The 17,089-nt window shown below is 46.2% G+C and overlaps 1 protein-coding gene across 1 annotated transcript in view; it reads left to right on the top strand.

Moving 5' to 3' along the window:
* The first annotated feature begins 541 nt into the window (after positions 1-541).
* LOC129695203 (uncharacterized) overlaps positions 542-17,089 on the top strand; it is a 60,435-nt gene continuing 43,887 nt past the window's right edge. Inside the window, exons 1-6 of the mRNA XM_055631979.1 lie at positions 542-964; positions 13,621-13,649; positions 13,745-13,840; positions 14,446-14,676; positions 15,336-15,358; positions 15,458-15,576. Of these exons, the coding sequence (XP_055487954.1) occupies positions 583-964; positions 13,621-13,649; positions 13,745-13,840; positions 14,446-14,676; positions 15,336-15,358; positions 15,458-15,576 (880 nt within the window). The 5' untranslated portion in view covers positions 542-582. The remainder of the gene's footprint in view (positions 965-13,620; positions 13,650-13,744; positions 13,841-14,445; positions 14,677-15,335; positions 15,359-15,457; positions 15,577-17,089) is intronic.

Raw genomic sequence — 17,089 nt, 5'->3', positions numbered from 1 at the left:
CGCCGGGCCCCGTCCCTTTCTGTCCTGCCTTAGTCTTTCTCGTGCATGTTCAGGCCAGTTTAATGACCAATCTACCCCTCCCTCGTGTGAGATGACCTGGAAGCGGCCAGGCCATCTTCACACTGAACACTTGCAGCCAAATAGCACTCATTGCCCGGGACGGCAGCGGGCGCAGCGACACGGTACTGCAGGGGTTGTGTTTAATTTAGTTGAGAGATACAGCGCGCAAACAGGCCCTTCGGCCCACTGGGTCCGCGCCGATCAGTGATCCCCGGACATTAACACTATCCTACACCCACTAGGGACAGTTTATTACATTTACCAAGCCAATTGTTTACATTTCCCAAGCCTTGGAGTGTGGAAGGAACCGAAGATCTCGGAGAAACCCCACGCAGATCACGGGGAGAACGTACAAATTCCGTACAGACAGCACCCGTAGTTAGGATCGAACCCGCGTCTCCAGCGCTGCATTCGCTGTAAGGCAGCAACTCTACCGCTGCGTCACCGTGACGGTCACGTGACCTCCCATATTCAGCAGCTCCACGTCAGTGAAATCCTTTTGAACCAGGAAGTGGCGATAAAATGGCTTCGAAACACCAGGTCGAGAGTTGGACCGAGGAGGCAGTTTGTCCCATCTGCCTGGATTTCTTCACCGATCCGGTGATACTGGAGTGTGGGCACAACTTCTGCCGCTCCTGTATCACACAGAGTTGGGACAGGGAGGAGAGAAACTCCTGCCCGGAATGTAGAGAGGAATCTACAGACCGCACCCTCAAGGTGAATCGGACCTTGGTTAGACTGGCTGAGAAAGCTCGAGCACTGAGCCTGAATCTCAAAGAGAAGGAAAGTAAACTTCACTGCGAGAAACATCAGGAAGAACTGAAGCTGTTTTGTGAAACGGACAAGAAACTGATCTGTTTGAATTGTGCAGCTGCGCAGGAACACAAGACTCACAGCTTCATGCTGATAGAAGAAGCAATTGAATTCTACAAGGTAAAACCAAATCGATTTTGATCAATGTGTAATATTTTCTTTATTGTCTGACATTTTTATTCTCTGATCTGAAATCCAACCCCAGGAACAGGTGAAATCTTCTTTCGAATCTCTCACAGAAAAGAAATCAGTGATCGAGAAAATGGAGCAGCAACAGAAAGAGAGCATTTCTGGAGTTCAGGTGAGGCTTTGTACTGTCGATTTCATTATTTTGTGTAGATTTGATCCCTGTGATGCCTGTAATTATGGGCACCTCTGTAGAGCTCAGTAGTCGAGGACCCGAGATCTTGGGAGCGGTTGGGCAGCCAAGGACTTCACTCACTGGAGCGCAGGAGTCTGAAGAATGATCTGTTGCAGGTGTATAATATCACAAAACAAAATGTCAGGGTGAATACTCAGTCTTTCACCGTAAGATGGGGGTCGAGCATGCAAGGGCATAGGTTTAAGGTGAGAGGGAACAGATTTAACACGAACATTAAGGGCAACTTTGATAGTGGGTGTTCCCACTAGTGGGAGAGTCTAGAACTAGTGGCCACAGCCTCAGAATTAAAAGACCTTTCGGACGGAGATGAGCAGGAATTTTTTAAGTCAGAGGGTGGTGAACTTGGCATACATTGCCACAGACAGCTGTGGAGGTCAAGTCAATGGACATTTTTCAGGAAGAGATTGATAGATTCTTGATTGATACGGGTGTCAGAGGTAAAGGGAGCAGGCAGCAGAATGGGTTTGAGAGGAAAAGATAGATAGTCACAGAGTGATACAGTGTGGAAACAGACCCTTCAGCCCAGCATGTCCCATCTGCACTAGTCCAACCTGCCCACGTTTGATCCATATCCCCCCAAACCTGTCCTATCCATGTACCTGTCTGTTTCTTAAATGTTGCGATAGTCACTGCCTCAACTACCTCTTTTGGCAGCTTGTTCCATACACCTACCACCCTTTGTGTGAAAAACATACCCCACAGATTCCTATTAAATCTTTTGCCCTTCACCTTAAACTTATGTCCTCTGCTCCTCGATTCACTTACTCTGGGCAAAAGACTCAACCATATCTATTCAAATCATGATTTTATACACCTCTATTAGATCATCCCTCATCCTCCTGCGCTCCATGAAATAGAGTCCCAGCCTACTCAACCTCTCCCTATAGCTCTGGCCCTCTAGTCCTGGCAACATCCTCATAAATCTTCACTGTACCCTTTCCAGTTTGATGACATTTTTCCTATAACATGGTGCCCAGAACGGAACACAATACTCTGAATGCAGCCTCATCACCTTCTTATGCAACTGCAACATGACCTCCCAACTTCTATACTCAGCCTGACCCGCTGAGTTACACCAGCTTCTGTGAAACATCACAGAACAGGGCAAGATTAGCAAGTTTGCTGATGATACAGAAGTGAGTGGTTTTGCAGATTGTGAAGATGGTTGTGAAAGATTGCAGCAGGATCTGGATCAATTAGCCAGGTGGGCAGAGGAATGGTTGATGGTTGCATGGTTCCTTGAAGGTCGTGTCGCAGGTATATCAGGTGGTCAAAAAGTATTTGGCACTTTGGCCCTCATCAGTCAGAGTATTGAGTATAGAAGTTGTGAGGTCATGTTGCAGTTGTATAAGACGTTGGTGAGACTGCATTTGGAATATTGTGTTCATTTCTGGGCACCATGTTATAGGAAAGCCGTCAAATTCAAAAGAGTACAGAGATCTCCATCCTGGATCAGACCAATCAGGGTTGTGTCTTGAGAAACTTGAGAAACTTGACAGAGGTGGCTGTGGAGGTGCAGTCATTGGGTGTGAAGTGGTGTTTGGAGTGGGGTTGGTGTAGAAGGGCCCAGTCTTTGCAGACTGAGGTTAGGCTGTGAGTGAGTGTGAGGTGTTGGTTGGGGTGGGAAAGGGTCTACTCTTTTCATACTGGAGTCTTGCCTTAAGTAGGTGTGAAGTGGTGAATGGGAAGGAGAGGGTGCAGGGTCCATTCTTTGCAGACTGGGGTCTGGCTGTGTTTGTTGGGGAGGGGGTACCAGTGTTACATTTCTGATTTTCAAACGTGCAGTAAAACTCATTCAGGTCGTTCGTCAGCTGACGATTGTCCAAAGAGCGGGGGGCTTTCCTCTTATAGCTGGTGATTTCTTGCATGCCCTTCCAAACTGAAGATGAGTCATTAGCTGAGAAGTTGCTCCTCAACTTCTCAGAGTACCTTTCCTTGGCAGCTCCCATTCCTCGTCTCAGCTCTTTATCGATTAGGCTATCTTTTAACTCTTTAACGATTAGGCTATCGGCTTGACGCATATCTTTCCCCCAACACCCTCCCCTCCCCCCCAATCTCAAAATGGAAATGTTACATCTGTATATAATGATCCCATTAAAATGTGTATTTATGTCACAAACTATGGAATTCATATTTTTCAGTATTGTTATCAAGGAAAAGAAAGCAGTTCCAATTGTTCCAATTGTTTGATATTATTCATATGGAGGAGAAAATATAATAGCTCTAAAACCTACCTTAATTTTGCAATCTCACTCAAGATAATCCCCCTTTCCTCTCTCCCCTCCCCCATCTCTCTCTCCTCTCCCTCTCTCTCTCTCCTCCCCCTCTCTCACATCCCCCATCTTTCTTGGAGGGGGGGGGAGGAAGATGAAGGTGGCGCGGGCCCAGCGGGTGGGGGGGATGAAGGTGGCGTGGGCCCAGTGGGTGTCAGTGGGGGTGGCGTGGGCCCAGCAGTGGTGGCGTGGGCCCAGCAGTGGTGGCGTGGGCCCAGTGGGTGTCAGTGAGCAGGGGTGGCGTGGGCCCAGCAGTGGTGGCGTTGGCCCAGCTGGGGTGGCGTGGGCCCAGCAGGTTTCAGCGAGGGTGGCGTGGACCGAGCAGGGGGGGCATGGGGCCAGCGGGAGTGGCATGGCCCAGTGGGGGTGGCGTGGGCCCAGCGGGGGTGGTGTGGGCCCAGCGGGAGTGGCATGAGCCCAGTGGGGGTGGCATGGGCCCAGCGGGGGTGACATGCGCCCAGCGGGGGTCCGTGGGGGTGGTGTAGGGGGAAGATGACTTGGGCCCCGGCGGCGAGGGGAGCGGGCTCCGCCGCAGCAGTGTCTGGTGTTGGGGTTACAGCCGTTGGGTTCAGATTCAGCCACTCCCACCCGGGGACGGGAGAACAGAGAACTGGAAACGTCCATTTTATTTTCCATTTATCTATTTATTTTTACCGATTTAAAAAAAAATGTGGGTGACTTTTTTCTTAGGGGAGACCAACGCAACCCCCACCCCCCCCCCCCCCCCCCCCCCCCCCCCCCCCTTCGGACGAACATGCATAGTCCCCTTTGTTCAACTGTAACACTGACACTTCCGATTTACCCTTCTCCCTCTCAAATTGTAGATTAAAACTTACCATATTATAGTCACTATCTCCTAATGACTTCTTAACCTCAAGTTCCCTTTATCAAATCTGGTGCATTACACAATTAACTAGATTTGATAAGGTCTTGCTCAGTTGCATTACTTTCACCAGATATTTCAGAATTATCAAGATGAGCTCTTGAATTGCCAAGGTAATGATAGCTATGGATTACATATGGGTAAATAGAATTCATGTAGATACATACAGAGCCCAGCATAGACATGTTGATCCGAAGGGACTATTTCTGCACTTCAGGACTCGGATTCACTTGCTAAATGGCACCATCCATGTCATGAAGAAACAGCAGTGACATTATATATACTGATTTTAATCTTTCATCTGACAGGAAGAGTCACACAACCTTCAGTCACAGATCACATCCCAGTTTGCTGAACTGCACCAGATATTCACTGAGAAAGAGCAGCGCTTCCTTGGAGATATCCAGGAGGAAGAGAAAAAGATCGTACGAAAAATGGAGAAAAATCTTCAGGAGATTCAAGAGAATTTAAATTCCATTGAAGAGGAACTCTCAAAGTTACAGGAACAGATCGACCACAAGGCCGATGTGATATTTCTTAAGGTGAGGAGTTACACTACAGTTTGGATAAGTGAAAGTGCACAGTCACAAAATGGTGGGTTAAATTTCTGAAATAAATGCTGCATTTACCAGTAATTCAGTACTGGGTCAATGTTCCGTCTGTTCCATCTACTCTCCACATCCGACAATAATGCCCCAAATTCCCCTCTCCACATCATGGACATTCGGCCCATCCACTACTGTCAGTTTTTCTGCTCCGCACAAGCCTCTGCCCACCTACTCACAACATCCACCTTTGTGGATCCACCAAGTGCCCACAGTTGCCACATCTCTCGTGTTTATCCACCTCCCCATGAAATTACCACTCCTGTGGTAGAGGGTTCTATATTATCGTGACTGAATCTCTAGTGGAAATTTTGAAAGACCACCCGATATTTCATCTTCAATTCACTTTCTTATTATGATCTGATACTTATTATCTAAATGGTGGCCGATTGGGAAAGGGGGGGATGCAGCGAGACCTGGGTGTCATGGTACACCAATCATTGAAGGTAGGCATGCAGGTGCAGCAGGTAGTAAAGAAAGCGAATGGTATGTTAACTTTCATTGCAAAAGGATTTGAGTATAGGAGCAGGGAGGTTCTACTGCAGTTCTACAGGGTCTTGGTGAGACCACACCTGGAGTATTGCATACAGTTTTGGTCTCCAAATCTGAGGAAGGACATTATTGCCATAGAGGGAGTGCAGAGAAGGTTCACCAGACTGATTCCTGGGATGTCAGGACTGTCTTATGAAGAAAGACTGGATAGACTTGGTTTTTACTCTCTAGAATTTAGGAGATTGAGAGGGGATCTTATAGAAACTTACAAAATTCTTAAGGGGTTGGACAGGCTAGATGCAGGAAGATTGTTCCCGATGTTGGGGAAGTCCAGGACAAGGGGTCACAGCTTAAGGATGAGGGGGAAATCCGTTAAAACCGAGATGAGAAGAACTTTTTTCACACAGAGAGTGGTGAATCTCTGGAAATCTCGGCCGCAGAGGGTAGTTGAGGCCAGTTCATTGGCTATATTTAAGAGGGAGTTAGATGTGGCCCTTGTGGCTAAGGGGATTAGGGGGTATGGAGAGAAGGCAGGTACGGGATACTGAGTTGGTTGATCAGCCATGATCATATTGAATGGCGGTGCAGGCTCGAAGGGCCGAATGGCCTACTCCTGCACCTAATTTCTATGTTCTGTTTCTATGTTTCAATGTTTAATCTTGCACTAAATGTTGTACCCTTTATCCTTTATCTCCACACTGTGGACGGCTTGTTTTTACACATGCACAGTTTTATCTTTGACAGGACAGCATCCAAACAAACGCTTTTCACCGTACCTCAGTACATGTGACGATAACAAGTTCATTCATTCAGAAGTGACAGGAGCAGAATTACAGGACTACAAGTCTACTCCGCCATTCAAGCGTGGCTGATGTACTTATCTTAACCCCATTCTACTGCCTTCTCCCCATACCCCTGACACCAGTACTAATCAAGATAATATTAAATTTCATTAATTTTCCTTTAATTCGCCAAAGAAACTCACGAAGTGTGCAGTCTTTCCTGTAAGTTTGATCCTCAGATCAATTGCAGATTTTTCACTAACACTCCTTGCACATTCTTGGTTCTTTGTTCATTTGTGTAATACCCTCAAGCTGTGTCAGCTGGAGTTAGAGTTGGCAAATGGGAATTTTCAGCAGCTCCTAAAGTTCTATGGAATGGTTTCTGTTGTGATGTGAACCATCAGTCCTAATAAATTCAGGTCCAAAATCAAGTGTTGGAGCAACTCTGCGGGTTCGGCAACATCTGTGGGGGATTTGGATGGGTGACGTTTCGGGTCGGGACGCTTCTTCAGATTGTTGGTGTGAGGGGTGGGGAGCTGGAAAAGCGATGGAGTTTGACAAAGCCTCATGACTGGCAAAGAATACAGGTGAGGGACGGTTGCCTGGCAGTTGTGTGGACATCGGCTAGAGATGAAAAGTGTAGAAAAGGGGGTCAGATAAGAAAAGAGGAGGGATATGTTGCCAGATGGAGGATTAGAGGGGAAAGGGATCTGGGGGAATGGGTAAGAGAGCGGGTTAGTGTGAAAAGTGGAAGCTCATTAAGCTGGGCACATGGAAGAAATGGGGTAATGGGGAGAGAGATGGTGTTACCTAACATTGGAGATGTCAATGTTCATTCTGCTGTGTTGTAAACTACCCGAGCGGAATATGAGGTGCCGATCCTCCATTTTGCGTGTGACCTCACTCTGTTAATGGAGGAGGCCCGGGACTGGAAGAACAATATGGAAATGAGAAGTGTAGTTGGAATGTTTAGTAACCGGGATGTTCCGCAGATCTGGGTCACTTAGTCTACGCTTGGTCTCGATGATGTACAGGAGGGGGCTGAACCGAAGCGTCACCAATCCACATCCTCGTGAAACGCTGCCTGCTACGCCGTGTTCCAGCACTTTGTGTTTTATATAAGATGGCATTTTGCATTTCTTGTATCTCAATGAATTGAGCTTTGTGTTTTATTTATTTCAGGATGAAGCTGGTCGGGAGAGCAGGTAGGACATGCTCTTGACTGAAACTCTGTGTGGATGTGTAATGTAACAGCAATGACATGCTCAATGTATCACCATGTGTTTACTGTTTGCAGTGCGAGTGTTGATACTGAATCATTGTCAGTGACAGACGCTGCCCCGGCCTTTGAAACGATCTATCGGCCCTTTGTGTTGAGCACAATGACATCAGAAATATCTGATGCCATTAAGCGGAGTGGCTTTTCACCTTACGGTAAAAATATTCAATTATCTGGGTTTTTTTAAACAAACAAAACCCTCCTGCCCCCCCCCCCCCCAACTCAAACGCGCCTAAATCGCGCCAGTGGCAGAATTGCAGCGCCGCTGAAGGTAAGTTTCGTAACACACCCACCAATCGCACGATATTGCCCCTTTCGGTTCCCCAATGGCCATGACATTCACCTCTCCAAACGGGAGAAAATCACCGGCAAAGATGTCTGTTGTCCATCGGATGTTGTTGCGGTGAAACCCTAGGCAAGGTGTCAGTTGTCCGCCCGCCCGTGCCCGAGTCTCCCCCCGACCCCCGGGGACTCTCTGATTCTCTGCTTCTCCCCCCAGTCTCCGTCACCCTGGATGTGGAAACAGCGTATCCGCTGCTCGAGGTGTCTGAGGATCGGAAGAGGGTGAGATGGACCAGGACCAAGAGGAGTCTCCCTGACACCGGGAAGAGGTTTACAGTCCGGGCGTGTGTGCTGGGATCGGAGGGATTCACATCGGGGAGACATTACTGGGAGGTGGAGGTGGTGGGGAGTCGGAGCTGGAGACTGGGGGTCGCCACGGAGTCTGTGGAGAGGAAGAGACTGGTCACACCGACCCCGGAGACTGGAGTCTGGAGCATCGAGCGGCGGGGTGACGGGTTTGATGCAGTCACCTCCCCTCCATCCCCTCTCCCTGGTCTTCCCATCCCCGGGAGGGTGGGAGTTTATCTCAGTTACGAGTCCGGGACAGTTTCATTTTACGACGCGGACACCAAGTCCCATCTCCACACCTTCACTGGGAATAAATTCACGGAGAAACTTTATCCTTTGATCAGTACTGTGGATGAAAATTGGCTGAGTATCTGCTCCGGTTCCGCTCCGGGTGTGTAAAAGGGTCGGGTCCCGGGACCGGCGTCAGGAGCGGGGCTCAGGGGCTGTGGGGCAGAAACCCGGTGGACAACAGGTCGGCGCTGAACGAACGGCTCCCATTTAGTCCCCAAATTCCGCGTCGTGAAACAAACCCCAGTGAGCGCGGAAATAAAACCAGGGGGAATGTAAATGTGGGAAGAGTGAAATAAACAGCAACTGAAATCAGAGCTGTCTGTCTGTCTGTCTGTCGATCCGTTCATTTTAACGCGTTAACCGCGTCCGGCAACGGAACAGAAATTACTTTTGTGAAAATATAAAGATTGAAACAATCTCCCTTCCCGCGGGTTCAGCAGCAGCCGCGGGCGGCGGGTCCTGAGCTCCGGGCTCCCCCGGGTCCTAAAGTCCGTCGACGCATAGAATTAACTGCGTGTTTGCAGCATTTGCTCTCCACACAACAGATTAGTTTTCTTCTAATGGATCTTTGGAAGAATGGGTTCAAACCGAATTCCCGGTTCCAGGTGGGATCACGTTGTGCTCAGGCTCTGCCTGTCTCTCTGTAGGAGACGTAGATCATTCCTTGTTTCAGTCACCGCCAGACCCCTCCCTCACCTCTCTCTCAGGTACATCATGTCGGTATCGGTGCTGTTTCCTGCTCTCGTTCACCGCTTTAACGCTTCATCTCCCTCACTGCCAGTTTCCAACCAGCTCCCGCTTTCCTCTGCTCGAGCCCTGACTCTTCCCTTCACTTTCTCGCCGTTTCAGAGAAAACCCGAGTGACCAAAGTCCATTCCAAGCCCGCGGACGCCATCGGCTACTTCGTCTATCCACTACCCCTGTTTGCGCATCGAAATGGAATATTCCCTCCAAGATCGAGTGCGTACAGCAACATCCCGCTTACATTTACACAATGTCCTCGCATCTCTTTTAGACCACAAAGTGCTTTACTGGTGGAATTCTCTTTGAAGTGCAGCCAGGAATGGCAACTGAAATGCAGGAGTCAATTTACAGACAGGGACATTCACAAACAGAGTTTAAAAGCAAGCTATACTGTCCAAAGCGAGTTGTGTTTATTTCAATTGGAGTATTAGAAGCACCAAGCACATCATTCAAATAAACACAATCTTTCTATTCGGTTCTTATGAATGTTACTGGTCGTGTGAATTATCCAACTACAACAGGGTATTAAATGTATCTGTTGTATTAATCTACTGACCTACAATATTGTAAGTGGGTTTGATTCCAATGAACCAACACCTTTTACATATTTTCCTCTGATTATCTGCCTCTGTTTCTTCCCTTTTTTCACCCAATCCATCAGGTGAAACTTTAATCGCCGCCCTCAGCCCAAGAGAGAGAAATAGTCATGAGTTGTTAATTGTCATATGTACCGGGGCGGAGTAATGACATTCTTACTTGTCCTTAATCTGAGTTTGCATCTATATCAGTCCTCACAACTTTCCTTCCTTAAACTGCGGGACACACTTCTGTTCCCGACTCCAATGTTAGTAAATAACCCTCGATCCTCATTCAAGGAATGCTGCCATTCCATCCCCCATGTCCGTAATCTTCCAGATTTGTAATCAGCTTTCCCAACTCCAAGTAAGCGGGTTGCAAAATCTCAGACTCAGAGTATTTTGCCTGAGCCCAGACCTCTGTTGTGTGGGTGGACAAAGTTGAGATAGTCAAGTGGGCTTGGGATGGGTCCGCATTTGGTCGGGCAGGATCTGTGGAGAGAGGACATGAGTTCGCATCCCGAGTCTCTGGTCGAAATTTGCCCTGACCCTGTCAGTCCTGCTGCACATAAAATAATACTGTTATTGATGTTGTTGGGAATACGAGGCACTGTTCCTCCAGTTTGTGTATGTCCTCACTCTGGCAACGGAGAAGGCCCAGGACAGAAAGGTCAACGTGGGAATGGGAAGACGAGTTAAAATGGTTGGCATCCGGCAGCCCTTGGCGGACCGAGTGCAAGTGTTCAGCCAAATGGTCGGCGACTCTGGACTTTCACACGAATGTGCACCAGGCGTCACCAGGAATACAGGATGCAGTAGATGAGGTGACCGTGAACCTCTGTCTCATTTGGAAGAACGGCTGTGATCCCTGGATGGAGGGGAGGGGAAGGTTCAGTTTGTTCAAGTGTTCAGTTTAGTTTTTGTCACGTGTACCAAGCTACAGTGAAAAGCTCTTGTTCCGTGCAGACCCAGTTAGCAGAAAATCACCGCCCTGCCCATCCCTGGTGCAATTTTCATGGAGCTGTATGTTTGCATTCCAATATCTCTAGTCTGCTAAAATATAACACAGGGTGTAACTTTATAATGTGTATAATCTGCCCTGGCCTGTTTACCAACTTGCATCACACTTATCCGAGTTAAATAAATCAGCCTTTAATTCGCTCATTGGCCCAGTTCCATCCCAGATTAATGGATTAACTCTCCAAAATGTCACCATAGATACGTCATCATAGAAACATAGAAACATAGAAATTAGGTGCAGGAGTAGGCCATTCGGCCCTTCGAGCCTGCACCGCCATTCAATATGATCATGGCTGATCATCCAACTCAGTATCATGTACCTGCCTTCTCTCCATATCCCCCGATCCCTTTAGCCACAAGGGCCACATCTAGCTCCCTCTTAAATATAGCCAATGAACTGGCCTCAACTGCCTTCTGTGGCAGAGAATTCCACAGATTCACCACTCTGTGTGAAAAATGTTTTTCTCATCTCGGTCCTAAAAGATTTCCCCCTTATCCTTAAACTGCGACTCCTTGTTCTGGACTTCCCCAACATCGGGAATAATCTTCCTGCATCCAGCCTGTCCAACCCCTTAAGAATCCCCTCCTCAATCTTCGAAATTCTAGCGAGTACAAGCTGAGTCTATCCAGTCTTTCTTCATATGAAAGTCCTGACATCCCAGGAATCAGTCTGGAGAACCTTCTCTGTACTCCCTCTATGGCAAGAATGTCCTTCCTCAGATTAGGAGACCAAAACTGTACGCAATACTCCAGGTGTGGTCTCACCAAGACCCTGTACAAGTGCAGTAGAACCTCCCTGCTCCTATACTCAAATCATTTTGCTATGAATGCTAACATACCATTCGCTTTCTTCACTGCCTGCTGCACCTGCATGTCTACTTTCAATGTCTGGTATACCATGACACCCAGGTCTCGTTGCATCTCCCCTTTTCCTAATCGGCCACCATTCAGATAACAGTCTACTTTCCTGTGTTGGGCACCAAAGTGCATAACCTCACATTTATCCACATTATGCTGCATCTGCCATGCATTTGCCCACTCACCCCGCCTATCCAAGTCACATCGCAGCCTCCTGGAATCCTCCTCACAGCTAACACTGCCCCTCAGCTTTGTGTCATCCGCAAACTTGGAGATGTTGCATTCAATTCCCTCATTCAGATCATTAATATATATTGTATATAGCTGGGGTCCCAGCACTGAGCCTTGTGGTACCTCATTGGTCACTGCCTGCCATTGCGAGGGACTACGTGAAGAAGGCCGTCCAGGCACATGCGCATCAAACTTCAAAGCAGCCGTGTGAAATCACAGATGATCTACTCCGAAGCACAATAGTAAGCTACGTGATACAAACCTAACTTACCTTGGATCTTATTAGGGTGGGAGCGGAGGGCACGTAGTCCCTCGACGCAACTCCTCATAAAATAAAGATCAAACTTCAAACTGGTAAGTTCTCGTTTAATCTTACTATTTTACTTCGGAGTCACGCGAGCGACTATGTGAAGATTTTAAAGCTTCTGTGATTTCAGGCTGTAGATTGGGTTCCGGCGTATCACTGCATTTTGCTTGACTCTATGAGTGAAAAACAGTCAATGACATGCAAACCACCATACTTGTTTAATTAATTAATGATTTATTTTATGGTAAAACAGTACGTGTCCAATTTAATACTGAATACAAAATAGTACCACCAAATATACCAGGGTCTGCAATTTCTTTGTGATAATACTTGTGCAACATCCTTTCATTTCATTTTCCCAACCTGCGGCCGCAAGGATATGGTCTATTGGAATGTCCAAATCCTTGGCCGCCACTGTTGCCGCAGCCCTGGTGGAATGAGATTTAAATTTGTCAGTATCAATTCCTGCATCCAATAGCACCTTCTTCAGCCATCTTGAAATTGTTTGTGTTGTCACTTTTTGGTGTGGCTTTATGGCTGATGAATAATCCAGTTTCTACACCTGTAAGATGTTTGGTAGTCTCAATGTACTATTTTAAATATGTAACTACACAAAGTCTTTGATCTGCAGGATAAGCAGAAAATCAATTTACATCCTAGAACTTGATGTTCCGATGGTCTCGATAAGTATGCAGACAAAGCATTCCTTGCTGTGTTGATCACACTATGGCTTAAATTATCATCAAAATGTAATTTCTACAACATCTGAAGCGCCTGCAGTGTGGTAAGAAGATTGTGTTGAAGAAGCTGTTCCCATTTCTTAATGTAAGAACATGTACTGCTTCTAGATACTTTTTGTATCTGCAAATCAATAAATCAACACGATGATGTAAAGGATGAAATTCGCCAGTTACAGGGCGCACAAGTAGGTTTTCTTGTCTAAAGACATCCATAATGGGTTCAGTCACCATTTTAACCCTAATGGATACCATGTTTGTGTGGGCCAATCTGGAACCACCAACAATCCTGAAGCATAATCTTGTTTGATCTTCTGTAGACACCTATTGATGAGACAAAAGGGCATACAAAATATTCCACCCCAATTTAGCGTAAACGCATCTACCCCTGTCGCACCTGGATCTGGCTCCCAAAAACATATTGAGGTAACTGGTGATTCAATCTGGATGCAAATCAATTTCTGGTTTCCCAAATGTTTTAACAATCTTTCAGAAAACGTCACGATTTAACATCCAGTCTGTGTTGTCATTGAAATTTCTTGATCTGGTATCTGCAATTATGTTGAATTTACCCAGGAGTTAAACTGCAGAAAGCCAAATATCTTTCTCAATGCACCAGTGCCAAATCCTGTTTGCCAATCTGTCACAAGCTTCATGCCGGTAGAGGAAGCTGTTAAAATCTACAAGGTAAAAGCAAACCGATTCTGATCACTTCATTGTGTCGTGTAGTGTCGTGTTGATTTTCTGACATTTTTATTCTCTGATCTGAAACCCAACCCCAGCCTCAGGTGAAATCTACATTCGAATCCCTCACACGACAGAAATCACAGACCCAGCGAATTGAGGAAGTACAGAAATGGAACATTCCTGTTGTTCAGGTTTGTGCTATCATTTTAATGTTCTGGTGTGGATTTGATCCCTGTGATGTGTGCAATAGTTTGGCACCTCAATAGAGCTCAGTAGTCGAGGGCCAGAACTCTTGGGAGAGGTTGAGCAACCAAGGACTTTACTCCCTGGAGAGCAGCAATCTGAAGAATGGTCTGTGGCAGGTGAATAATATCAAGAAACGGAATGATACGTTGGATGGTCAGTCTTTTACCCTTAGTAGGGGGGTCGAGAATGTGAGGCTATATGTTTTAGGTGAGAGGGAAAATATTTAAATCGAACATGAAGGACAACTTTGATAGTGGGTACAACAGTTCCTAAGTATTTGAACAAATTCGTAGAGAGAAAGGTTTTAGAGTTATCTGGTCCAAATGCGGGCATGTGGAATTAGCGCAGATGGGACATGTTGGTCGGTATCTAGCACCCCTTGCTGTATGACTCTATGAAGTCTGTCATTCTAAGTGGTGCTGATGTCTGCTAGTTCTGGTGACCTAGTTCTGTCCAGTGAGGGCTAATGGACATATAAAAATAGTTTAGGTTGCTGGGAATTTAAATGGTGAAATGGGTGAAATTGGTGAATCTTATCTTTCTCTGATAGGAAGAGTCACGCAACTTTCAGTCACAGGTCACATCCCAGTTTGCTGATCTACACCAGATTCTCGTGGAGAAAGAGCAGCGCATACTGGGAGATATCCAGGAAGAAGAGGCGAAGATTGTAAAAGACATGGAAGAAAATCTTCAAGAGATACAAGAGAAATTAAATTCCATTCACGAGGAACTATCAAAGTTACAGGAACAGATAGACAAGGACGGTGCGATATTTCTGAAGGTGAGGGGTTACACTACAGTTTGGTGAAGTGAAAGTGCACAGTCACAAAATGGTGGGTTAAATTTCTGAAATAAATGCTGCATTTACCAGTAATTCAGTACTGGGTCAATGTTCCGTCTGTTCCATCTACTCACCACATCCGACAATAATGCCCCAAATTCCAGGAATCCTCATGAATTTATCCCACTTCAACTTAAATTTAACTGCAATGTTGTCTTCAGGCCACCCTGTGAGTTCCACATTCTCTTTACTACATATCTTGTGGAATTTATTGAAGGCCATCATACATTCCAGGCATTATCTCTCTTTTCCCCACAAGTAGTGATAATATTTCCAACCTCCACCCATTTAAATCCACCGCTGACCTTAAAATATTCCATCCTATTATCTCTGACATCTTCTCCAGATAAAATCCCACGACCTGCCCGGTCTTACTCGTAAGTTGCATACTCGCAGTTATTTTCATCCACATTCCTAATGCTTTCCCCCGTGTTCGATGTCTCTACGACAATATCCACTTTCTGTCTGTGTGACAGTGGCAAAGAGTTGGGAAATGGGAATTATCAGAGGGTTTTTTGTAGCAATTTGGTGAAATACCCGCCGTCGGGATCATGATGATCCATCTCAGTCTATTGAGATTTGTGTTTTATTTATTTCAGGAGCAAGCTGGTCACAAGAGCAGGTAGGACATGCTTTTGACTGAAACAATGTATGTTTTTTATAGTACAGCTCAAAATAACAGCGAATGCTCAGTTTCTAACCAGCTGTTAAATATTTGCAGGGTTAGAGAAGAAACCTACTCACTGGGTGTGATAGAAGGTGTGATGCCGATTGACAAGTTTGATCTCACTTATTTCCACAACATGGTATTGAGAGAAACATCTGATATCATCAACCGAGGTAAAACTGATACCTATTAACAACTCTTTGTGTGAAGAAAACTACGTCCTCCAGTATTGATATCCCTGCATGACAATAAGGTTTCGATGATCTAGCCTATACCTTGTTGCGAACATTGGCAGACTTCCTCGCTACCCACATTTCCCATTCTCCACAAAAGTACTTTTCACACCTCCTACATTCACACCCAAGCCAGGAAAATATAACATAAACAGCAAAGGTTGCAGCACCGATCTCTGCTGCACACCACCAGTCACAGACCTCCAAGCTGAACATCCGTCTACCACTATCTTCCACCTCCAACCACCAAGTCAATTGTGATCAATTTTACCAACTCGTCTCGGGTCCCATAGAAACATAGACATAGAAACATAGAAAGTAGGTGCGAGAGTAGACCACCAGGTCCGTCGAGCCCGCACCGCCATTCGCTCATGGCTGAACACTAAACAGACACACTTACCCACAAACAGTAGACACAAGACACAGAACACAAGACACTACCCTCCCCCTTATACCGCTATCACCCCTCTCCACCCCAAGAACCTCGTGATCTCCTGGGGGAGGCAAAAAAACGGATAAAAACCCAGGTCCAATTCGGGAAAGAAATCCGGGAAATTCCTCTCCGACCCCAATCCAGGCGATCGACACTTGTCCAGGAGATCACTCAGGTCTTACTATACTAACCATACCTAGGTCCATATCCCTGCCCTCTCCCCGTAGCCCCTTATCCCCTTGGCAGCTAAAAAACCATCTATTTTAGTCTTAAATATATTTAAAGTTTCTGCTTCCACTGCTCCCTGGGGCAGTGAATTCCATAAATTAACCACCCTCTGGGTGAAGAAGTTCTTCCTCATCTCAGTTTTAAAAGAGCCCCCTCTTATTCTGCAACTATGTCCCCTAGTTCTAGTTTCCCCGATCATTGGGAACATCCTCGGTGCATCCACCCGATCAAGGCCCCTCACTATCTTATATGTTTCAATGAGATCGCCTCTCATTCTTCTAAACTCCAAAGAGTAGAGTTCCAGCCTACTTAACCTTTCCTCATATGTCAATCCCCTCATTGCAGGAATTAATCTTGTAAACCTTCGCTGCACTGCCTCCAGGGCTAGTACATCCTTTCTTAAGTATGGACCCCAGAACTGTACACAGTATTCCAAATGTGGTCTCACTAATACTGTGTACAGCTGCAGCAAGACCTCCGTGTTTTTATACTCAATCCCCCTAGCAATAAAGGCCAAAACTCCATTGGCCTTCCTGATTGCTTGCTGCACCTGCATACTAACTTTCAGTGATTCATGTACTAATACCCCTAGATCCCTTTGCGTTGCATTACAACGCAGCTCCTCCTCATTTAGAAAATAACTTGCCCTATAATTTTTTTTCCCAAAGTGAATGACTTCACATTTATTAGTATTAAATTTCATCTGCCACGTTGTTGCCCAGTCACCTAGCTTATCTATATCCTTTTGCAGACTCTTCCTATCCTCCTCATTCCCTACTTTTCCTCCCATTT

This window comes from Leucoraja erinacea, unplaced genomic scaffold (assembly GCF_028641065.1).
Source record: "Leucoraja erinacea ecotype New England unplaced genomic scaffold, Leri_hhj_1 Leri_98S, whole genome shotgun sequence".
In the NCBI taxonomy this organism is placed as follows: Eukaryota; Metazoa; Chordata; class Chondrichthyes; order Rajiformes; family Rajidae; genus Leucoraja; species Leucoraja erinaceus.
This window is presented reverse-complemented; position numbering and strand designations above follow the sequence as displayed.